This window comes from Dermacentor albipictus, chromosome 4 (genome assembly GCF_038994185.2).
Source record: "Dermacentor albipictus isolate Rhodes 1998 colony chromosome 4, USDA_Dalb.pri_finalv2, whole genome shotgun sequence".
Classification (NCBI taxonomy): Eukaryota; Metazoa; Arthropoda; class Arachnida; order Ixodida; family Ixodidae; genus Dermacentor; species Dermacentor albipictus.
Genome location: NC_091824.1, coordinates 71,762,498 through 71,787,737, shown reverse-complemented (window position 1 = coordinate 71,787,737; position 25,240 = coordinate 71,762,498). Strand labels below are relative to the sequence as shown.

The following is a 25,240-nucleotide window of genomic DNA, read 5'->3' as shown; positions in this document are numbered from 1 at the left end:
CATGGCTAAGCTAAGCACGGCTAGGCTTCCAAGGGTCCGAGCCCCACGCGCTCGGGTCCATGGTGTTGCAAACATCTGGTTGCAATTGAGAGAAAAAGTGAAGTTCTGGCACCTTTGTGAAATGGAATTTGCGCAAATGTAACGAGAACATTTCACAGTAAACTAAGGACCTGGTAATGAGCGACCTAATAGAAGTGACAAGATGACAATTCACGGGTTTCAAAGCTTATCTGCCCGGGCCTGTTTATTCTGTCTACTGATTTCAGATACTCCTGTATTTGGCAATTGGCGACGACGTGTCAGAGACTACATCTCAATGTTCTGTTCTCCGTCGACGTGTTCCCAAACTTATTTAGGCAGGTGGGTCATATACAATACAACAAAATTAGGCGCCCGCACTACACACAACGCTAACAGCGTCTGTATTGCTTTCATTTATGCGGGTTGTATTTTTGCTGCGCTAATATGCCTTATGCAAGGCCATATAAGCTGGATAAGTGTGACGATCTACGGGATAAATCCGGTCCATGAGTTTGCTACTGTTACAGTATTCTGTGCGCTCTTAAACTTAGGTGGCACACCGTATCTGTACTAGTTGATACTTAAGGTACTGTGTATAGGCACAATAATGCCCTAATTCATTTGACAAAAGATCAGATTAACCACAAAGATGCGCTTTCAGGCGTGAGTTTGCACAGCGTAGACAGGTGGGCTAGCTGGTGCAAGATTGTACGTGAGTGACATGAAACTTTTTCCATCGTCCGCTTCTTGCCACCTTTCATAACCATGGCCTGGTTTAAGAAATATCTTTGAGCCTTCGGATGCACCTGTAAAGCATTCCTGTGTAAATGAAGCCCTGTTTTCGTTGACAAAATTTTGGTGATGTCTGGCGTTCTTGTTGTCGTTCCCTGCTCGTGAGTGTGTATTTGTGCACTGGAACAGTGTTCCATTGTGCTAGTCACTTTTCTTGCTCCTTTTTCCTCAAACTCATTTGCGTTCCTGCCTCATCTATACACAAGGTTTTGCTGTCACACCTAAAGGGCCACCATTTATAAGACGACTGGTATCTTTTTTTTTGCCTGAGCCCAGTAGGTACTACAATGTGGCCTGAAAGACATCGTCACAGCGCTACAGTTTCAGTGTTCATTCATAAATACTTAAATGCTGGCGAGAATTGTGTGTCATAAAAGGGCACATTAGCCTTCACAAATGTCAAAGCTTACGTTTCTATAGTATCAGCCAGATAGGTGTCCGCGTGCAGCCACGCAGGCACTCATTCAATGTGCAGCAATGTGCAATTCAGAAGATGACGAGCTTCATAACATTTATTTACGTGCTTCATTAAAGCTTCGGTATACACATATTCTAACTTGTGCATTGAGTACTTCTGTTTTTCGACCCGTATTCTCAGTGCCACTAGGATCAGGGAATAGGAAAACTAACGCTCTTTTATTTATTGTACAGCTCATACTAGAGTGGTGTCTTCAAAAGAAATAAGTTTTAATGAAAGGGGAGCTAACTTCTCCATACATTACACCACACTGACGACGACCTCGATCGTCATCAATGTGTGTTTGTAGCTGTCAGTCCGCCTCTTTATTCCAGAAAGGGAGACAGAAATGGGGGGGGAGTCAAAGCGATTAACTGGAAGAGGTTGTGGATTGCTAATCTACATCACGCATGAGGAAGGAGAAACAAATGACGGAAATAATAGCGGAGAGATAAAGCAAAGGCCAAAAAACGTATTAAGTGCAAACCAATCCATTCTTCAAGAACAGGTGCAACTTCGAGTGCTGGCGAATGTTGCTACACAATTTTTCTGAAACACACCAAATTTTCAGCCCACGCGTCTGCACAAACTGGACTCCTTTCGACGTCGTCCTCCACCTGGACTGTTCCGACCCAAGGCAACAGTACTTTGACGACTGCGGCTTGGCATCGCTGTCATGAAATCCTTTGTTTCTGTATGATGCTTTTCGCATAAATAGGGAACATACTGCGGCGTGCGACCACTGCGATAGCGAGCAAACCACTGAACACGTTCTTTGTCGTTGTCCCTGGCCCAGCGCACATAGTAAGTCAAGCGCGACTGCGCTGGCCCGTCTGGACAAATAGCTGCTTTCGGAAAAAACAATCCTGGAATGCCGGCCTAAAGAGTCGCCAAACCACATCTCGGTCAAATCAGCCTTGAAATTTTTGCATTGCAGTTGCCTATTTGAAATAACGTAGTTGTCATTGATGTTCGTCATACCGGGTTTCAACATCAACGAAGGACAAAGAAAAATTATGGCAGAATGCATGTGATGATAAATGTCGTCGACAAGGCAATTAACATTTGAACAATGTAGCGACAACAGTATTCCTGATGGCCCATTTACGAGGTCATTCTGAGACCCTCGTTGCTTTGCCTAAATGCGACACACTTCAATATAGTCTAGCTTTGTTATGGCACTAACTTCCCAAAGTCGGCAACAAGCATGGCGGCATGAATACGGCTTTATGACTGTGGGCTTGGAAGCACTGGAGAGACAAGAAATTCAAGCCCTGTCTTGCTGTTTGCACAGGTGCTGCTGCTGCTTCGTTCTGCTTCAGGACAGGCCGATAACGATTTTACTCAGTCGGAACATGCTGCTTGGTGTTTGGACTTGCGCAAGCTTCATGAAATCTACGGAACTACGGAACGGGCAATTGTCGCCGAAGGTGCATAGTCAGCGAAGGCCCTAGGACCATCTAAATCAACCCAAGGGGCGGTTTCTTTGAGCTACGATGCCTTCTGTACCGTCAGTGGGCTTGGCAGCACCGGAGATATGCGAACGTTAAACCCTGCCTGCTGTTTGCTCAGGTTCGTGAGAAACGTTACTCTGACTCTATTCGATATGACTGTCGTTGTCTTGTAGTGCTGACTAGCCCACAGGCAATCACTGTACAGGCGCTCCCAGAATAATTCAGAACGCCACACACGCGGCCGCTCGCCGGCGGAGCGCACCCGTGGAAGAAGTAGTCCCATGGTCTGCGCGTGCGCGGTCTCCCTAGCGAGCAAGGTTGGCTCCCTAGCGCATCTAGTTTGTGTTGCGCTGCTCCAAAACGGTAGCCCTAGGTGCCCCTTGACGTTTTGTCAAGGGGGGCTGTCCCGATGGTGCCTGGGACAAGCTGTGTCTGCGCATGCACTAGCGTTGGAGCGTAAGCGCTCGTGTCTGCATGTTCGCGTCCTTGGGCCTTTTTTTTTTTCATTTTTCGTGTGGGCCGTATTTATCACTTGCTAAAGATATTGATGGTAGGTGACCGTGACTAGCGCTGGCAAAGGGCGGCGTCTTCGTCTGATGCAACCGTGATGATATCAGCGGCTCGATTGATGAAGGGAAACGAACATATTTAAACAGCGACAGTTACGCGAATTTCCCCTTTTCCAAACGAGGCAACATGCCGAAAAGAGTGCCGATGAATGGGCGGAGAAATATAGTTAAGCTCAGTTCACAACGTATACCTCAACGTGAGATATGCCGCCTCACAGGAAAGTCTATAAGTGCGGTCAACCGAATTCAACCGAAGGAAAGCTTATACAAGCTGAATCTGGGAGGGGCCAGTGCCGACGAGCTCTGGCTCGCCATAACGCGCGAGTGGAAGCGTCTTGGTGAGAGAAGGGACTTCGTCGATGCGCTCTACGAGTCAATTCCACGCCGCGAACAAGCTGCGCTTCGCGTGGACGGCGCATTCGCGAGATACTGATATCGGAACACACCAATCGCTTTAGACAAAACAGTTACGCTTCAATTATTTTTTTTTTACTGTGGAAAAAATGAACCCCTTGTTCTTCCTGTTATTTAGATTTACTGTGTTCTCCTTACTATTTTTTTTTTTGCATTCAGCTCACACAGCCTACCCGTGATTATCATTGTATATTTCCTCTGAGCAAAAGAAAATGAGTATCTTCGCCAACAAACGCCGACTCGCGATCAATACGTAAGGATACTCGCTACCAATGGTCCAGATTCCGTGATTGATTGGCGCACAATATATGCGAACCACGTAAAGGGGTGCGCCAATAAATGACTAGAGTGGTGAAGAGTTCATTAGAGTGCCCTTTGCATGAAGTTACTTCCTGTGCGGGAAATTGGCCTTGATGAACGTGCCGCGTTATTTCATTTTGTAAACTCTTTTATTGCCCTATCGCAGACACACCCGTTAAGAGGGGTCATGTAATAGTGGAAATTGTCCTCGTATTACGAAGCTAGTAGTAACACGGATAGGGAGATATTTTACTAAGAGCTAATATTTCGCAGGACAGGCTAACACGGTAGAAAAATAAGGCAGCGTTGCCATTGAAGCCAAGCCGCCCCACTAGCACGTAATCACGCGAAGCATTGCTATCTCCCAGACGGGATGCAGACCAAGGCGAGAATACGCTGCAAGGAATGCGGGAGCCTTTATATGCAGATTTCGGTGCATGCATGCTGTGCTACAGACATTCATTCGCCCAGCCCCCATTGCACAATGCTAAAGGGCACCTAGCGCCCTTCTTGAAGCAGGACAACGGCAATCTAGATGCACTAGGGAGCGAAACATGCTCGCTAGGGAGACCGCGCATGCGCAAATCTTGCCTGTATTTATCCGCCGGCGCGCTCCGCCGACGAGCAGCTGCGTGTCCAGCGTTCCGAATTATTCTGGGAGCACCTGTACTTGTTGCCGACTGTTTGGAGGTCATTGTAATGTTGCTAGCGCGTAGTGGAAACGTTGAAACAACCTCTGGCCCTCGAACGCAGGAACATCTCTTACAATGATAGAAAGGCAAAGGAAAATTAAAGCAGAAATAACGGAAACAAAACAAAAAAATTTAGTGCCGAATTGGCTTTGTCCCAGATACCTGCACTGGTAGAAAGGGTAGAAGTGACTGAAACAAAACTGTTCACTCAGTGATCCACTGCGTTGAAACTGATAAAAAAGGTTGACCAAATAGAGAATCACATCAGAAGTAATAACGTTGTAATCAGAGGCATTCCAGATACGCGTAATGAGGTAATGAGGCGGAGCTCACTTTGAAGCAGGAGGTTGTAGTGGGAATTCTGCAGGGGAAACTGAATCTATTAGTTACAAGTGTCGAACGTATATATCGAATAGGAAAACCTTCTTCAAACGGAACAAGACCCGCCATTCTGCACCTGGGAAGCCTCGCACAAAAAGAAGACGTACTACGCAGTTGCAATAAGCTCAGGTGCACGAATATTTTCATCAATGAGGACTTCTCGCATGATGTAAGAAGGAAAAGACAATGCCTGTGGAACAGCGCATTGAAAAACAAAAAATTAAAAGATAAGGTCGCACTTCTGTATGATAAAATGAAGGTAAATGGAGTTTTGTACGCAAGGGATCAAGCCACTAACCAATGCTATCGGGTGTCTGACAGCCCGTCTAATACAGATGCAAAAACCACTGCTTCCTTAAATGACTGACATTCACATCCGGGCAATCTACGGCTACGGAACGGCCATGTCCATAGCATTGTTAATTACGCTGTGGGCCTGGAGCACATTTTATTTGAGCATCACCCTGATATAGTATTTGTAACAGAAACGTGGCTACATGAGGGTGTCCGAGATTGTGAAATATGCCCTCCGGGAAATAACGTTATCAGAAATGACCACAGCAGCAGGGGCGGGGGCATTGCCATCTTTCTGGAATGCAACCTTAAATACACGGTTCTTTGCAAACCGCCCTACATTGAAGCAATGTGCTGCGAAATTCTTGGACGCCCCTACTTAATTGTGGGATGCGTATATCGCGCTGCGCGAAGTACTGCCGCCAGTATTGATGCACTGAATAAGAAGCTCCATGATTTACCCGTTCAGAACAAATTGTCATCATAGCGCGGGATTTCTATGTTGTAGACGTTGAATGGGACGAAATGGAAACGGGTACGCGAGACCGTGACGCAGGCTCAGCAATTATAGATATGTGCTTTTCACATGGACTTACATAAGTATTGGGTGGCTTTACTAAGGGGCTTTACTTACTTTACTAAGGGGTATGCATGGTATATTTTGTAGACGAGCTCAACTGAGAATTCAGTGCTGCATTGCCGAATCCCTAACTTTTCTGATGACATGCAAGGTATACCATTGTTACCAGCTATATACTTATATCTATATACATACATTATATATCATACATATATATACGTATATATCATATATATACGTATATATAATACATATACATATATATATACATATATCTATATACATACATTATATATTATATAATCGATATATATATATGGGCATGTTCAGATAAGAACGGTAATCGAGGTCCCATGACCATTTTTTGTTTTCAATGAAATTTTTATATCTGATGGGCAAATGTGTCCACACCAAGGAATGAACCTTAGTTTTGCAAGAAACTTCCTAGTTTTCTCGGAAAAAAATCATATGTCACAAGAGGTGGAGAACGTCGTTTTTGCCACTTCGCAAAGTTGCAAGTTTGGAGCCTCACTGCATGCACAATAAATTTTTTCCGCACATAAGTATTTTTCCGTTACCTCTTTGGAACATGTACTATACGAACAAATAAAAAAACATTTTTTGGCAGTGTCAATCTTTTAAATAAAAAATCCCAAACTTCGCTTCCGGAGCTATTTGGTGCAAGAATTGCACTTTTCAGGGCAGCCTCAGGGCAAGATGCTTAAAGATATCCGCACTTCATCTTTTTCTCAGTATTTTCCAGCTACTTTTACTCACTTTAGGCAAGTTTTGTAGTTCTACACTTGACAGATATTTTTCAATATGGCCTCAAATTTGGCCGAAGTTCAAAAACGTCAAAAAAGTGACAATTTTGACTTGGATTTTAAAAAAAACATCATCATCAAATTTCACTAAAATTTGCCTGAATAATCCTCAATACTCGATAATATTAGGTTACCAAAAAAGTGTTGCATTATATTGTTTTAAAGTATGAAAATTAATATAAAACTGAGTTCATATTTTTGTTATCTAGAGTTGCTTATTACTGCCTTTTAGAAGTAGTAACTCTCAGAAATTTGTTTTAGCACTCACTGAACTTGGTTACATTTTATTTACCACAATATCCGAACCATCCTCAATGTTTGTAGAGCTTCTACTCGCTTGTTAGCGGCATTCTTGATGCGTCAAAGTGGGAATAAATTCGCTATTTCACCTGATGTGTCAAGAACTGGCTGGCGGCGGTCAAACGTTTTTTGTATTGCCTAATTTATCATCGTAAGTTACATTGGTATGTAATCGATTCTTTAAAAATATTAGATCATTTATCGGAGCTTAGAAAAGCTTTTATATATAAAAATAAATATTAATGTGTTTCTGAAGCCGACGTTTCCGCACATGCATCTGTTTACCTCTGTGTTCAATGGTTCGACAGGGCACTGTCAGGAGACAAAACGTCGTCTTTTGAGGGGGACAATTTATCTGCAAGGTTTTTAATCAGCAGGAGTTTTAATGGGGACAAAATTTACAAATGGCATGCCGCTTTATGTGCAGATTGCAATTCAGGAAATTGTAACAATAAACGGCAGCAGTTGACTTCGGTATGCATACATTACATTGTCCAGCCCGAAGCACAAACCAGATCATAGTCTCTTCCATTCCGAAGCAGCGGTGGATGCCACGTAGGATGCACTGCCTTCATTTGATCGAACGTACTTCCACATGTGGAGTGTCTGAACTCCAGGCACTTTCTTTGCCGTTTTCCATTCTTCCTTCTTCATTTCGCGAAAGTCTGCAAGCTCCCTCTGTGGGAGCTCCAGAATGGTGATATTCTTTAGCGTTCCTTGAATTGCGTCCACGAAGCCGCTGGCTGTTTGTATGGCCTCACTTGCAGGCTTCCGCAAGTTGTGGTGTGATGCTCGATGTTTCACAAGCCCACCAATGCCGTCGCAAGCATTTTTGCCGTGTCCAGTGGCCGAAAACATCCATTTCGTCTCTTGACATTCACTGCGTTGTAGCTCATGAAACTGATATTTATTCTTGAAGTGAGCGGGAGCCCCGTCGCTCACATGTGTTATCTTGGTGTAGATTGGCGCGTTGTCTTCCAGGTGTGCTTTGATTTTTGACAGAGCCAAACATGCATGAGCTGAATCATGAGACATATCGTCGGAAATAACGGCGTAGTTCCGAGTCGATTTTCTTGACGTGACAACGCAGGTAAACACGGTGACCTGCTTTTTCTGCCAATGGTACGCTTGTACTGCGTCTGGAAGCACAACTGTCCAGTTTTCGGCGAAATCAAAATGCAAAACAATTGCACCTCTGTCGCAGCTTTGTTTTTCTTCATGAATTGCTTTTGCTTGCACAGATCTGATATAGTTGTGGGGAATCCATTTCATGGTCATTCTTAGAAATTCTCTCATAAATGATGAAGCGGTCATAGTTTTTTTAACTAGCTCGCCGTATTCCCATGAAGCAATCAACACCTCGTCCTCGCTGCTCATATCAAAATTTTCCAAAGTGAAAATGCCATCTTGTGGACAGTGCTCACAATTCCTGAGGAAACATGACGCAGTAGGTTCCTGGCATACGCAGAGACTCTGCATATCATCGGGAGAAAGTGACCTTCCGGAGGCGTTCCGCAGTCCCACGAGGCACAACTGAAAGTTTGCACAGCACACGCAAACACACACTTGCCACTGTGGCGAGCATTTCACCCATTTAGGACGCAAGGATATGAATTTTGTGAGGCCAACCTGGGAGGCAGGGTGAGCTTGCTTGTAGAGGCGGAATGCTTCTCGCAAGGACCGCGTCATGAACCGTTTAGGTACCCATTCCTTCTCTCCCTCCTTTTCGATTCTCACAACATCCTTTTTGTTCGGTGTCTGTCTAGAGCAATCGAGTTCATCCATGGTATAATATTCTAAAACGGTGGTAATGTCTTCGTGTTGTAGCTTACATCTTGTATATCGCTCCTGTGTTGACCATACGCCTTCTTCATCCACCATCTTCTTCGATTTTTGAATAACGTACCTCGTTGCCTCTGGAATAACTTCCTGCACATATTTCACAGTTAGGTTGCGTGGTAGCAGTGTCAGCAGCTGGCAACGCTCTTGAAAAGACGTACACCTATTGTAGGCAGCATGTAGGTTGTCTTCCCAGCTGCTGCATTGCGCACACTTTTCTTGCGGCGCACGCGAAGTCTCTGGGATATTATATGCTGCCTGTATCCCTGATCGTATTTTCGTCACCACAGCTCTGGCCACCTCTTCCTGCTTTCGCTTTGCATAGGAAAGTCTGAGGCGTTTTTTTAGAGCGCTCGGTGCCTTTAGGGGCGAGATTTCGGAGGTAAGGCTAACACTGGAGTTTAAATTTTCTACAATTTCTTCTCCAGGGCGGAATTCTTCGAATGTTTCGGTCGACTCTGCCTGCATATTATCTATGTCTTCCTTGAACCGACGGTAACAATTCTGACAGATGAAGTCACTTTCTCGTACTCGGAGAGCTTCTTCGGGAAGTAGGACTTTTTTGAGAGCAGCGACATTGAGGGGCTTTACACTGCGAAAATTACGTCCTTTTTCAATTCTCTGTTTCTGCCTTTTTGAGTAGTCGGCACAAAACGTTCGCCGCGGAAATCTGTTCATGAATGCAAAAGCTCACCGCTTCCGAAGATTATCGTGGGACAGAGGAGCAGGTGACGGATGCAGGGCCCAGGGCTGCTTTTCCAAAAAAAAGGAGATGGACAGATGGATAGATTTTTAACACAGGCTGCCCGCCGTCGACACTGACGCTGGTTCGGTCTTGCGTACGAGCTGAGACTGAGATACCAAGTATGCTTGTCGTGGGAGCCCTCGAGCGCAGAGAAACCACGTGTGTACAGAAAACGACCCCACCCTCTACCAGGCCTGCAAAACGACGCGCGAAACTCGAGATCCGAAGAACGCCCGCTCATCGGGCCTGTCTCGGTCGAAGGTCCAAGGCTGAGGTATAACTGCCAGGCGTTCGGTGCGTTGCGATGGAAAGATGATAGCGGCGGCTAAAGCCTCGGTGCGGTGGCGGCACACATGGTGCTATGAAATTCAGGGTCGCGCTGGGCGTTATATAGCTATAGGAGCGGCTGTCAAGCGCGGTTCATCCATGGAGCGGCGGCAGCTCGTTAGAGGCATCTTGAGAGTAGCGACGGGTGCATTAAATGTTTGCATAAACGACCACTAACCACACGTCACTCCAAAATAAGGTTCTCAAATATGCTTACAGTAAGTTAAGTGCCACTGTTAAAAAGAGTACGAAGGCGAATAGGAGCTTTAGACCTTTGATTGTAAGAGAAAAAAAAATACACTTAAAAATCACACTTATGAACTCAGCAACTGTAGCGTTTAAATGTTACCCACAAAAAGACAATACTAAATCCAGCTTCTCACGATAGCGCATCCTAAGAGAAAATACTGAGCAATCGTAGGGATTGAAATCATGAACTCAGTTATGTATTCATTTTCATACTTTAAAACAATATAATGCAACACTTTTTTGGTACCCTAATATTATCGAGTATTGAGGATTATTCAGGCAAATGTTAATGAAATTTGATGATGATGTTTTTTTTTAAATCCAAGTCATAATTGTCACTTTTTTGACGTTTTTGAACTTCGGCCAAATTTGAGGCCATATTGAAAAATATCTGCCAAGTGTAGAACTACAAAACTTGCCCAAAGTAAGTAAATATAGCTGGAAAATACTGAGAAAAAGATGAAGTGTGGATATCTTTACGCATCTTGCCCTGAGGCTGCCCTGAAAAGTGCCTTTCTTGCACCGCGTAGCTCGGGAAGCGAAGTTTGCCATTTTTTATTTAGAAGATTGACACAGCAAGGAAAAGTTTTTTTATTCGCTCATATAGTACACGTTGCAAAGAGATAACGAAAAAGTATTTATGTGCGGAAACAAATTATTGTGCATGCAGTGAGGCTCCAAACTTGCAACTTTGCGAAGTGGCAAAAACGACGTTCTCCACCTCGTGTGACATACGATTTTTTTCCGAGAAAACTAGGAAGTTTCTTGCAAAACTAAGGTTCATTCCTTGGTGTGGACACATTTGCCCATCAGATATAAAACTTTCATTGAAAACAAAAAATGGTCATGGGACCTCGATTACCGTTCTTATCTGAACATGCCCATATATATATATTCCGGCAACATTCATGCCTTTAGGTAGCATATGTGGGTTTATTGACCAGTTGCCTTCACCCGAAAAGATCACGTTCTCGTGACGCCTGCGGCAAAAAAGACGTTCCACGTCCGCCGCCAAGGTCTGTGAGTGGGGGCGGCGCTGGCTAACACTCCCAGGGTTCTACTAGTACACATAAATACCCAAGAAAGTACGCCGCCGCGGTAGCTCAATTGGTAGAGCATCGCATGCGACATGCGAAGGTTGTGGGTTCGGTTCCCACCTGCGGCAAGTGGTTTTTTCATCCACTTTAATTTCCATTAATTTACCATTACTTTATTTCATTTATTAAGCACATGCAATTTCCCCTATGTTGTACTTGGTGTCAGCGTTTGTTGGCTTCTCATTATATGACTAATATATAGATATATATATATACATATATATATATATATATATATATATATATATATATATATATATATATATATATATATATATATACAATTCTCATAAATGTTACGCACGTTCGATGATCCGTTACGCTACTTTTACATGGATCATACATATATCCACAACATATCCACCACAAGCTCGCATAGCAACCTTATCGACAACGTGCTATAGCGGAGTGCACTTGTGAAATCGATCGGTTGGGCTCATATGTTTTATTCATTTATTTCCTTAAAGTCGCCACACGGGGGTATTACATATGGGGTGGGATTACAACAATAGTTAAAACAATATTGCTTAAGGTGAGAGAGTCGATGACACTTCTTCCGGGACTGCAGATGAACTGGTGACGGCAGCGATGTCATAAGAAAGGCCGTTCCAGTCTACAACTACACGAGGGAAAAACGAGGATGAAAAAATTGGAGGACGCTTAAGCTTCGCCTTCAAGAGTGGAACGCGACAGCGTTCCCGTCGACCCGCCAAGGAGTGTGAGACAATGGGCTACGGCGCGGCGACTACGCGTCCCACATCGGATGCGGCGAGCGTCGAGCAACGCAGCGTTCGGCGCGGCTACGAAATGTGCGCCTGAGCAAGCGACGCACGCCTGAGCCTTAGAAACAGCTCGTTTCTAAGGCAACACCGCATTCACTAGAGGCGCTTTTGTACCGCTTTGAAGCATCGAACTCGTGGTTCAGTGGTAGCGTCTCCGTCTCACACTCCGGAGACCCTGGTTCGATTGCCGCCCAGCCCATCTTGCAAGTTGTTTTTTATTCATGAAGAGCCTGCTGGGATTTATCGCTCGCGGCCAACGCCGCCGAAACTGACACCGACGCCTACGACACCGGCTTTTCTGCGACACGAGCTCCTTAACGCTGTCGCGTTAAAAGTGACAGTGCGCGTTTTGGGACATGCGACACCTAATGAACCACCAGTACAACGTGATGCTAGTGCCGGTGGGGAAATGTATGGTGCGATAGCGAGCGCACTGTAAAAAAAATTGTGAAATAATGATAAGATGGCGATGTGACGGCGATGCGAAAAGGTTGGTAAATTGGTAAAACTTGGTGTAGCTTTCAACCATGTAGCCTTGGGCTTGCTGCCAGAGAAATTTGTCGCCAGATATAGTACCCTAAAGACATGACTATGTAATACATATATCAGAAATTTTGATATTTTTCATATATATTTCAAAATACTTCATTACATGCTCTTACCCCTCAACCACACCAAAAGCCCTATAACAGTTGGTTTTTTCTCCATTCCTCTACCAAACAACCAATAATTATATGACCTTCTTCATTGTGGGAGATTGCTCCTAGCCAGGAAGTTGAAGAAATTGAAACCTCCTTCGTTGCTACACGCCGGGGTGGCTTAGCCGCTATCGTGCTGCGCCGCTAAGCAAGAGAAAGCGGGATCAAATCCTGGCATTGGCGGTCTCATGTCGATGGAGGTGAAATGCAAAGACATCCGTGTCCCGCACATTGGGGGCACGTTAAAAATCCCCTGGTCATCAAAATTATTCAGAAGTCTTTCCCTACGCCGTGCCTCATAATCAAATAGTTGTTTTGGCACGTAAAACCCCTGAATTCAATTCAATTCAGATTTTCTGCTCTCACCGTAAATAAATTCAGAGACAAAAATATTCGCCGGTTTCTCTAACGATTATCTATTGACCACAAGAGGCACTGGTTGTCCAAATGGCTGCCAAGCGGCTTGGCGGAAGCAGCAATAGTGGCAGAAGAAGAAGAAGGACCTTGGGCTTCCAGGCGGTCGCAATGAGCACCTCGGATCGCCGCCGCTACCAGAGCCGCACTCAGCAGTTCCTCACGTTCGCCGCCGTCATCGTGAGCAAGAACGGCATCTTCACTCTGCCTCGACTCCTATTCATACACGGCGGAGCCCCGTTCGTGATCGCCTACACGACGCTTACGGTGAGCGTGGTGATCCCAGTTATGCAATTGGAGAGCGTGCTAGCCCAGTTCATGGGCGCCGGAAACATCGGAATCTTCGACACTGTGCCGGGCATGCGGGGTCTGGGCCACACGATGACCTTCTACTTCACGCTTGGCATGACCATCTTCGTGACCGAGTGCTCCTACTCCACCGTGTTCCTGGCCAGCTTGTTCCGGTCTACTCTCCCGTGGGCTGACTGCAGCCACTACCGGCCATCGGACTCGTGCTACGACCTGCAGGGAAGAATCGTGCTTTGAAGCAGCGTGCAGGAACACATCGTTCAGCGCTACCGACACTCGCGCGAGACGCAGGGAATGCCGGTGACGAACGGCACGACAACGGTACTTGTCCCCGAGTCCGCCTACAACTTCAGCGACTGCGCCAATGGCACGCAGAGCGCTACGCGTCTGTTCTTCGACTCCAGGGTTCTCCGGCTCTCGATGGACGGCCGTGACGTGATTGACCCGGAGATAGCCATCACGATGGCGGTTCTCTGGCTGCTCGTCTTCGCCGCCACCAGAAATGGCCTGCAAAACGCCGAGTACGCAGTGTACGTTATTGCTTCCCTGACCATCACTACGCTGACGCTGATGCTCGTGAATTCTTTGGCACTAAAGTGCAGTGATCGCGGAATTAATATCTTAGTCAGGGCACCACTGTCAGGCGTCATCAGCTACGAACTTTGGCGGGACGCGCTGAAGGTGGCAATAAGCAACATCGGCATCTTCAGTGGGGGTTTCCTGAGCACTGCGCGCTTCAATATATTCAAAACCAAGATAGCAACATTTTCAACCGTCGTAGCTCTAATGCAACTGATATCTTCGCTACTCTACGGACTCCTCTTCTACGCGCACGTTGGCTTTCTGTCTTCAGTTAGGGATACGGACATGGAGCGCATCTTGCAGAGCGCCGATATTGAACACGTGATAATGCCTGAGGCCCTCACGATTTTGGATACGACGCGCGTTTGGTGCACAGTGTACTTCACCTGGTTGTTAGCCAATGCCCTGGGGTACATGATGATAGGTCCTGAAGTTATCCTCGAAGCGGTCGTGTTTGAATTTCCAGGATTTGCAAAGTTTCGGACAGAGCTCCGCTTCGCGGCCTGTTTGTGCTTCTACGTTCTCGGACTTTGTCTGACCACCACCTCTGGACCATACCTAATCAAGCTGCTCGTGCCTAACATTGAGGTCATTGCGGCACTGTCTCTTTTGTTAGAAGTGCTGGTCATTGTGCGAATTTACGGTATTCACCGCGTCATGGCGGACTATCACACAATGACGGGTAACTACCCGAACCTAATGACGCGATTGTCCTGGACTTTCGGAGTGCCTCTTCAGCTAACCATGCTGCTGGCGATCGAGGTAATGGAGCCGGCTCCGGAAGGGTACAGGGGCGTTCACTTTAGTTACTTCGCGAAGCTGTTCGGAATCTGGATCAATATTGTCGCAGTCAGCTTCATTCCTACGTACCTCTTCGCCCTTCTCACGGTCCATCCGTGGGAGAAGATCATGGCGCCAGCAATGACACGGTTGCCGGATGACAAGGTGGCCACTCGCGAGTACCGAGGACTGCTGCAAGAATTTCGCTATGCGTCGAGTAAGGGTGCCCTGCCTGAGCAGCCGAGTCTAGCCGCAAGTGGCCAGGCTAGCGTCGCTGCTGGAACGAGTCGCGGAGACACTGTGACCGTGGCGGAGACGATAGACCCACGCGAGACGGTAGGCACCACTGAGCGGTCGGTCTCGTTCGCCCCCGACGTGCTATCGACGCTCCGCTACAGCGAGAACTTCAACGAGCTCCTCGAGCGGCAGTTCGGACTCCGTTCTTCCAGGGTACCATCCCGAGATGCGACCTCTCAAGCAGGCTTTCTGGATGACACTTCCTCATCCATTCAGATTAAGGTCCTCGGTTACGAGAGAAACATCGACACCGTTCCGACATCTGTGTTTGCCAAGGAAGACGTCGAAGAGATTCGAAAGATTATCGACAATGTCGACACCGAGCTTTGTGCTCTCTCCCCAGACGACGCCGCCTTTGCGGAGAAAATGGCCCTGGTCAACGATGAACCTGCAAAGCGCGCTGCTGAATCGTCGCTGGCGAGCAAAAGAGAGGCAGGCAAAGGGAAGAGTTTGGCGGCTGCTGCGGCTCTTCCGCTGCCTCAGCCAGAAGGCGACACTAAGCTTGCGAAGGACGCCGTGCAGAAAAGCGACAGAAAACAAAGGGCGGTACCACTTGCACTAGCTGCTCCGCTGCACCAGCTGGAACGTGACGTCAAGCCTACAAGCACCACTGGTACAAAAGGCAAAATGAACAGCAGGCAAGGTCTTGTTGCAACTCCTGAATCAGCAGCTCCTTTAGCGCAGCCGACAGAAGGTGGCGTAAAAACTCCAGAGGAGCTGGCTACGCATTCTGGCATCGAAAGTCCGTCACTCAGTGAAAAGCACGCACAGCATTCGATGAGCAAGGAAAGGCTCGGGCAGAAGAGAAAGAAGAATAAGTGGACGCCATCTCCACGATTACAAAAGAAGAGGGGCTCAAACCAACTGTCCAAGTCTAAGAAATCCGCCAGCAAGAAGCGCAAGTCATCAGGGTCGGAAAGCGCTGACGTCAATCAGGGCAAAGACAGTGTTGAGTGCAGCTCGAAGGACAGCGCTAAAGGCAGCGCTATTGCAAGCCCTAGTAAGATCGGCTCTAAAGGAAGCCCCACGTCATAAATAAAGGCGGGCACAATTACCTGCGGCTCAAATTTTATTGCTCAATTTTTGTCGCTGCCCATGAGGCATGAAAGTACGTAAATCACCGTTTGCACCGCATTCGCTTGAATACTCACAGTAGCCTTCTTTATTCTCGTTAGACTACCGTAAGAAGCTACGTATAGGTGCAATAATCATTGTACACTCCTGTTTCCTTTTGTAATGAAATAATCATTTGTACTCGTTGACGCACAAACGTTTTTCTGGATATTTTTTCTGTTTGGAGTGCCAACCACGGCGTGTGCAAATATTTACACATACTGCGGAACACTGCAATGAAGTTTGCTGTTTTACTTTTATCATTTAGGTTATCTATTCGGCATATGTTTGATGCACACTGTGCGTTGAAATCAGCCCCTAGAGAGGCGCAGATTGAGAAGCTTCCGGCTCAATTCGCTAATAAGCTCCGCTGCAATGACAGAAAATGACGAGGGTCACAGTTCCCTGTAGAAAATGCCCCAGTGCATAATATATGAACAACATTGCAGATATATAAAACAGTGATTGTATGTTCGGGTGCTACCTCCATTATGGCTTGTTAAAGTGTTTCGCATAGCGTTTACCACCTATATATACATATATATATATATATATATATATATATAGTCATATCATAAGAAGCCAACAAACACTGACACCAAGGACAACATAGGGGAAATGACTTGTGCTTAATAAATGAAATAAAGAAACGATAAAGTCATGGAAAAATAAGTGGATGAAAAAACAACTTGCCGCAGGTGGGAACCGAACCCACAACCTTCGCATTTCGCGTGCGATGCTCTACCAATTGAGCTACCGCGGCGTCGTTTTCCCATCTACTTTCTTGTGTATTTATGTGTCCTAGTAGAACCCTGGGAGTGTTAGCCAGCGCCACCACTCACAGACCTTGGCGGCGGACGTGGAACGTCTTTTTTGCCGCAGGCGTCACGAGAACGTGATCGTTTTTGTTGAAGGGCAACTGGTCAATAAACCCACATACGCTACCTGAAGGCATCACTGAACGCTGAACGCAACACTCAACCCCCGTTCTTCTCGTTCATATATATATATATATATATATATATATATATATATATATATATATATGAACGAGAAGAACGGGGGTTGAGTGTTGCGTTCAGCGTTCAGTGATGCCTTCAGGTAGCGTATGTGGGTTTATTGACCAGTTGCCCTTCAACAAAAACGATCACGTTCTCGTGACGCCTGCGGCAAAAAAGACGTTCCACGTCCGCCGCCAAGGTCTGTGAGTGGTGGCGCTGGCTAACACTCCCAGGGTTCTACTAGAACACATAAATACACAAGAAAGTAGATGGGAAAACGACGCCGCGGTAGCTCAATTGGTAGAGCATCGCACGCGAAATGCGAAGGTTGTGGGTTCGGTTCCCACCTGCGGCAAGTTGTTTTTTCATCCACTTATTTTTCCATGACTTTATCGTTTCTTTATTTCATTTATTAAGCACAAGTCATTTCCCCTATGTTGTCCTTGGTGTCAGTGTTTGTTGGCTTCTTATGATATGACTATATATATATATATATATATATATATATATATATATATATATATATATATATATATATATATATATATATATATATATATTGTCTTTCACTCGCAAACATTTCCTTTCCGACTTCTCATACTCTATTAATAATAATCCTGTGTCTGTAGTTTCTTCTTTCAAATACCTAGGCGTAACCCTGACAGCAAACCTTTCCTGGACTACATATATCAACAACACCTAGGGCAATGCTTCCTGATCCTTGGGATATTTACGCCGGAACCCTAAACTTGAATTTGCTCCTTCAATATGGTCCCCTCTTTGCATTTATTTAACCACTGTGCTAGAATCAGTTCAGAATAGAGCCGCTCCATTCGTTTCACAAAATTACTGGAACGAATGTATAACGCGAATTAAAAACAATCTATCAATTCTTTTTTGAAGATTCGTCGTGATGTAGCACTTATTGCTGTTTCACAAGTATGTTCACGGACCGAGGCCATCACCAATAGCTTTGCAAGTTTCTCGATTCACCTCACGAAGATTGCATGATCATCTTTCTTTCAAGCGCATCTACGGCTAATCAGAGGCTTTCAACTCATCTACATTTCCACGTGTCATCCGCTTGTGGAACGACCTTCCCGATATCCTGTTAGCTGAAGCTAAGAAAAATTCCGTCATGACACAAACATGCATTTCGTACTTTAAAAATAAAAAACTTCTTGTCTGCGTTGCTTCTTGTATGCTTTTCTTCTTTTTAGCTTAGAATGTTAGAGTTTGTGGGAACTTGATTCTTCGTTGTGTTATTTATTAACAATGCAATGTGTAATTGTATAAGTTTCTAGAATTGTTGTCTCCTTATACTGTGTAACATCTCGTTTCCCCGTACATAATGCCCGTTCTGCGTCGGGCCTGTAAGGTATATTGCATATATATATATATATATATATATATATATATATATATATATATATATATATATATATATATATATATATATATATATATATACATTTGTGTATATGATAGCGTTATTAGGGTGGTAATAAGTTCCTCCATTGGCCCTTCGGTAATGGAAAGCTTTATTTTAGAAACACGAGAAGACAACATTTTTCTTTATCTAGCTATCTTTATCAGCCTTGACCAACCCTGTGGGTTTGGTAAGGAAACAGGGCAGTCCGTGGATCCCATATGCTGCTGTGAACATCTCTTCCGTGGAGCTCACAAGCGCAGCACGAAGCCAAATATTTATCAAGCGCTATTTTCAAACGAAGCCTTCTCCTCGCCTGCTGTGAAGCAGCCGGCTTGCATATGTTGTCATACGTAAGGTTCACGCATAAACGGCTGCTATAGACTGATAGCTGACAGCAATAGAGAAGGGTATTGAGATCAATGTGCTTTTTGCTACTGCTACTGCGTATATTTATTGACGCAGCTTAATAAACAGTCTGATCTAAGTTAAAATCTGCTTTAGGATTCCCATAAGATTTACGTAGTTTCGGAAGAATCCGGCTATCGGTTGCGCCCGCTCAGCCGCGGAAGCGCGGGTAGGAATTAAACTTTGGCCGCAGTGCTTGTCGGTATTGTAGCCGTAGGGCGTCACTAATTTCGACTAGTTTTGAACCCTAAACTACCCTCGAACCATGCCAAACTTAAGGTCAGGCCACACGTAAGCTCACCAACACACGCGGGACTCCTGGCCACTCCTGGCTGGACGCCTAGGCAGACATCGCTTCCTATTAAGTCATTGGCAGTGCTTCAAAATGCACAAGTTGGATGCGGCTATTATCCGTCAGTCAAGCTGGTCCAGGACATAGCCGGTCCGCACCACTTAGCACATGCGTGCTAGGGCGCACTCCAGCTGGGAGATCATTGTTAAGTTTTACAAAAGTAAAAAAATATCCCGTCGTAGGCAGGACAGTTCTTCTCCCTGAGCCCTAATATTCGAAGAGGCGGACAATACTAGCAAGACAAATGAAAGCTCGTATTCAACTAATTTTCGTAAATTCACTACGTCACTTAATTAATTACTTTACGGCACATATTGAAATCTGCGAATCATAGCCAGTGACTTTGCAAGACAGATCATTTGACACGAATTTGCAGGAATACACCAGTTGCGAGATATTATTTCCTAAAATGTAGGAAATAATATATGGGCGTTCCAGGTGATGTTGTCCTTGGAGGCATCAAAGAGTGTTTTGTTCGAAAATTATATGGAACGAGAATGCACTTCTACGCGAGTTTTATGGCGCACATCTCCAAGCGGCTCTCATTGCGGAAATCATTCTAAGTGGATCCGCCTTGCATACTCACAGCTACAAATCGTGAATTGGCTGTGTGCCGTAATTCTCTGCGCAATCAAGGGAATATGTGTTTTGAATTTCCGTGGAAGTAATGGCCACCACTATGAAGAATGCAGCTCAAGGAGTAGAATTAGGCTATCGGCAACAGATGTTTTATAAAAAATTCGTAAATTTAGACATGATCATTCTGCATGCAGTTTCGTGTAGCTGGCGGTCTGCTACGAAGCGCAGATAGCACGTCCGCCTCTGGGTGCCCGCTTACTCAAGCGCACTTCTGCACGAAAAATGCAGTCGTGTTCAGATAACAGCGAGGGCGTCGTAGGCGTCAGAATCTTACATTCTACGTGAAAATCCGTCTACGTGAAGATCCCAAATCAATCCTGAACTTCGCGCCAACATGAAGCTCAGTAGGAGGGGCGTTGTGGGCACGCCGCACTCTGCCGTAGCCTTCGCAGTGTAAGACATTCAAAGAGGAGGGGGAGCACCGCGAAGGTACCTTTGACAGTAACTCCGCTTCGGCTGAACGCTTGAAGTACTTTTGGGCGCAAAGTGCTTCTGAAACAGCCTAGTTTATCTTCAAATTACTTTCTCGACTACGATAAAAAGTATTTTAGGGCCGCCTTAAAACATTCTAAGAATAAAGAAAGTCTATAAATCGTAATTTTTCCCCGCAAGGGGACCATGGTTGTGGCGTATTCCTCAATGTACTGTTTAGTGGAAGAGCCGCACTAGTAATGCAAATATCATACGTGTTTATTTTGGTACAATATAACAAGAAATACGTCTGTAGAAAACTTAAAGTGTGGAAATTCCGCTGCAGAAGTGTTAGCTCATTCAGTGAGTCTTCTTGCCAGAAGACGTATGGTTTGCGCAGCCAAAATGCAAACCTGTCAAAATATGTTGTAATGAACTGCCGTCAAATGACGTGTGAATGCTTCATAAATACTTCCAATTGGGAGCGCCGCACTTATCGAGATTAAAAATTCAGCGCTTCGCCGGGTCCGACCTTATCCGAAATCCCAGGCCCAGTTCGGGCCTAATGCCATCCGGCTTGGGCCTGGCTCGGGCTTGAAGTGGTGGGCACAGGCCTATTCACTGATGAGCTATGTCGGGTATTTGAGCGCACACGGGTGCTCTGTATAGATGCCCATTCGAGAAGAAAAAACTGGCTCCTTATTACTGAAAAAAAAGAATGGTTCGAACGCTTTTTAGTTAGCACTTTTTTTAAAAAGGATTAGAAAGAGAGAACATATCCTATAACCGCATTTCATATGATCGGAATGTTACCATATTTGCAATTGCACTACACTATTGTTCTTGGTACGATTGTTTTATTGCAAGCGCGTCCTTTTGCCGCTCTTTATTTGTTGCACATCGTTGACCATCGCTGGTAGTTACCGTACACATCGATGGTCTCCACATTAACATCATTTGCAACGCTATTCGTGGGTGTAAAATTTATACATGAGAAGTACGTCTTCGAGAATTCGGTAGGGTTGCTTTCGATGGTGTATTATCGTGCGAGGCTTATGTTGGCTGGTGTTGAGGGAGGCTTTAACATAAGATGTAAATATGGCTGCAGAGATGAAGCGTTGCTCGAATATGATATTCATAAAACGTTTCCATTCACTCGTGGTTCATTTCGCAATTGAGTCTACTCACCTTCAGTGCATGATCAAATGATAAAAACCAAGAACGTGCCGAATTTTCGTGATGCAGGGAAAGGCTTTGTCGTCTGTTATTGCACTTCAGTGGCCCGCGGCACGTTTTACGTTTCATATATTTGCACATCGAAGCACAAGTCCTCATGAATAAATATAACACGTTTTTTTTGTATTGTTAGAGAAAAAATCTGTCTATCCATGCTGTTGCAGTAGAAGATGAACCCTTGTCACAGACGTAACAACGCTAGCCAGGCGTGTCTTTGAAGTGACATGGATCTCCCAGAACAATGCCAATCTGAAGCCATCATATCCCATCATTCCCAAGCATACAACAGCGTAGCAGGGCCAGTTTTCCCTTCTTACAAATTGTTAAAAACTATATGGTTCTGGTCGCAACCCGTTGCCTACATTCATTATTTTTGGTGCGCAGTTGGCATATTCGCGTTTAAACTTTCAGATGCTTTTGCACCTAATACAATATTAAGATTGTTCTCGATATAACGGATGTTCACAACAGTGGTTTCATAGCCATGACAATTAGTACGCTAGAGGTGCGTCCGCAATACCACCTTCGCGCTGTCAGGGTATTGACGATCACGCGCGGCGCATGCGTGGCAGGCTAGAATGGGTTCATATATGGACGCGGAGTGCAGTAACACTGCCGCTTTCATGCATGGTGTGAAACCACGCTAGCTGGTGTCCTATTTTATTCCACGCTGTATCACAAAATGGAACAACTCTGACGCTATGGTCAATTGGCGCTGCCGGAGCCAGGGCAACTTTATGGTTTCCACTGCAGGCACGAGCGTCGTATACGCACACACGCGCCTGCTGAGCCGCCGCTTGATCACCATCGCGCTGCGCATACATTGGTCTGAGTGGAAACGTCGGTAGATATCAAGCTGAATCTAGCGCCGACAAACTGTCACAGAGTTCTGAGTTATCCGTCAATCTCATTTGGTGCTCCATCGTGGTACGACGCCTGTGACGTCACTTTGGACGTTGCTCACGATGCCAGCATTGTGACGACCTTTCTATGTGGCGGCGCGCTGTACCTGCTACGCATCAGCAGTTCTCTAGCTTGCTGCGTCTCGCCATGCCGTGTTCGGGTATTGTTAGAGCACCAGACGAGGAGATCGCGGACAACGCTAAGTATTGTTGTCGCGGGCGCTGAAACTGCGACTATTTTTACAGGGAAGCTGTTACGGGCTAGTTTCCCCAGGATTGTGTCCGTGTGTAGACACATAACTCCCCCATACGTTCGCCGATCCCTGGGTTAGTTCAGCGTTGGACCAACCTGCTGCGCAGGTGAAGCTGGCGTGAAGCACTCCTGATACGTAGGCCGATCCCGAAGAAAGTCCAGTGCAGGGCCGAGCCGCGGTGGAGGGGGGGGGGGTAGGGGGAAGCAAGCGTTAAGCTATGCCCATACGTGGGCCGATTCTAAAGACAATGCAATGCGGGGCCGATCCGCGGTGAAGGTGCAGTTTGCCATTGAAGGGCTTGAATACACAGCTTCGGTCGTCATCCTTCTTCACTAAGTTGAAGGGCATTGAGTTTTTTTCTTACAAGTGTGTATATTTCTTCGTGTTAACGACGTAGTGTATTTAAGAGTTTTGAAAAAAATACCTTGGCAAATTTTTAAGCTTCTGCTGGCCTTTTATGTTAGTGCTATACATGCTCTCTCGAAAAATAGACTTTTCGTAATGTTTTGTGGTTACTAGAGTTAATGGTACAGTCTTTGAATACAGAGAGCCAGCAATTACATCTACAATGCATGTACACTGAGTTCCTCCTACAAGCCCCGGCCGGGCCCGTTCATAGAGTTGCGGGCGCGGGCCGTAGCTTTGGGCCACGAGCCCGGATCGGGCTGAGGTCTGAAGCAGGTGGAGGAATTTGGCCACTGCAGTGCTCCAGTCGATATTACGAAAAAAATTCATCGGCCCTTACACTCCATGAAGAAAGACGGCCAGCGAGGCTGGCCGTTCTTGACGGGCATGCTTCAGGTCTTCGTCGGTCGGCCCACACGACGGGCCAGGCTCATCGACGGACGATTTCCGCAGCCGGCGCGCCCATTCTCGCTGTCGCTGCTGTCATCGTTCCACAAGGATACGTTGCTCCCCTTCCGTGCGCACAATACGCGTTCGCCCCATGAAACCGCTCAAGAGCAACTGCCGATAAGGTAGCTAGGCGACACTCACACCACTGTATAGAAGAACACAAATTGGATGACATATATACACGTAAGTATATTACGGCTTTTACATGGGCGCAATTGCTATAGCGGCGGCGAACGAGCGCCGCGCTGAGACCAACGGGTCATCAATCACACGACTTGACACTTGCAATGAATGCACTTGGGAGAACAATGGGCCATCCATCACAGATTTTGACACCTATGCTAATGAACCAACAAGGCTAGACTCTCTTTTGTACGAGCTATGTAGAAAAAAATATTCTTTGGTGACGAGAGGGTGTACACGCACGGACGCAGAAAACTTGTCGGGGTAGCCATGTACAGCTTCACTGTAAAGAAAAAGAACACAATGCCCAACCTATAAGAACCATGACTATACCTTTATTTTGCCTTAAGACCTATTGAATTTATTTGATATTCAATGGAAGTATTGTATGCGAAAGTTAAAATGCATTGCGGGATATTAAAAACGTATATTACTGGCATAGCTGTAGCAGAAAACATGTGAATACAATTGTATACGCGAACTTTCGCGCAGGTGTAGAGGGGTAGCATCCAGCAGGGGTGAATACCAAACAATAACGCCTCGGAAAAGAAATCAAATTAAAACAAGTGGAAAATGCTCGACTCTAGACCGTGGAACTTACATCGCTGCTCAAACTTCTCTATGTGATCTGCAAAATATAGCATGGGCGACATCGTTTGGTCGTCAGCGCATATACACAATCATGTGTGTTGGTTCATTGGTGGCTTAGCAAACAGTTAAGGAAACACGTGTTACATTTCCGTATAATTCCTATACACTTGATGTATTTTGTACAGGCTTGCTTCTTTGGAAGTCATCGCAGCTCGCAATGGCTGCAGTGCCATGTACTGTCAGGACTGATCTCCGTTGACTCATCGCAGCTGCTCAGAGGTGAGCCCAGCCATACAGCTTTCTTTTCTCCCAGCAGTACGCTTGTTTATCAGGCCCCCCACACCAAAGACACCAATGAGGCGCCACTCTCCTGGGAATATTGAGTAGTCCGCTTCCGGATTCCAGCATTCCCTCACACACTGGACCATTGCCGGTGTGAGCCAATTTGTGCCCCACACAGTGACCGACTCTTCCTATAGCTCGCTCATCTTCAGTCAAACAACAAGCACCGCGGGAACATGCCAAATGTAAGAACGGCAGCACGTGCTCTTCCATCGCTGTTGATCAAGGGACCGCGACAGAAGAAAGCGGGGGCTGAGCGACCGGCCTCTTCGAGCCAAATTCGCTCACTCGTCGCCTCCGGCGTTCGGCTTGTTTGTCCCCTACTAT

At 45.8% G+C, this 25,240-nt stretch overlaps 2 protein-coding genes and 1 long non-coding RNA gene across 3 annotated transcripts in view; 1 reads left to right on the top strand and 2 right to left on the bottom strand.

Moving 5' to 3' along the window:
• The window catches only part of LOC135902070 (uncharacterized), a 750,038-nt gene that overhangs the window by 512,521 nt on the left and 212,277 nt on the right, over nt 1-25,240 (bottom strand). The gene's annotated exons all lie outside the window — the stretch shown is intronic.
• On the bottom strand, nt 7,465-9,495 carry LOC135902077 (uncharacterized). The gene is made up of 2 exons (XM_065431990.2): nt 9,439-9,495; nt 7,465-8,611 (listed from the first exon to the last, which is right to left on the bottom strand). The coding sequence occupies exons 1-2, from the start codon at nt 9,493-9,495 to the stop codon at nt 7,595-7,597; spliced, it is 1,074 nt and encodes a 357-aa protein (XP_065288062.1). The 3' UTR covers nt 7,465-7,594.
• On the top strand, nt 13,827-16,237 carry LOC135902087 (sodium- and chloride-dependent glycine transporter 1-like). Its single transcript, XM_065431994.2, has one exon. The coding sequence runs from the start codon at nt 13,833-13,835 to the stop codon at nt 16,230-16,232; it is 2,400 nt and encodes a 799-aa protein (XP_065288066.1). The 5' UTR covers nt 13,827-13,832; the 3' UTR covers nt 16,233-16,237.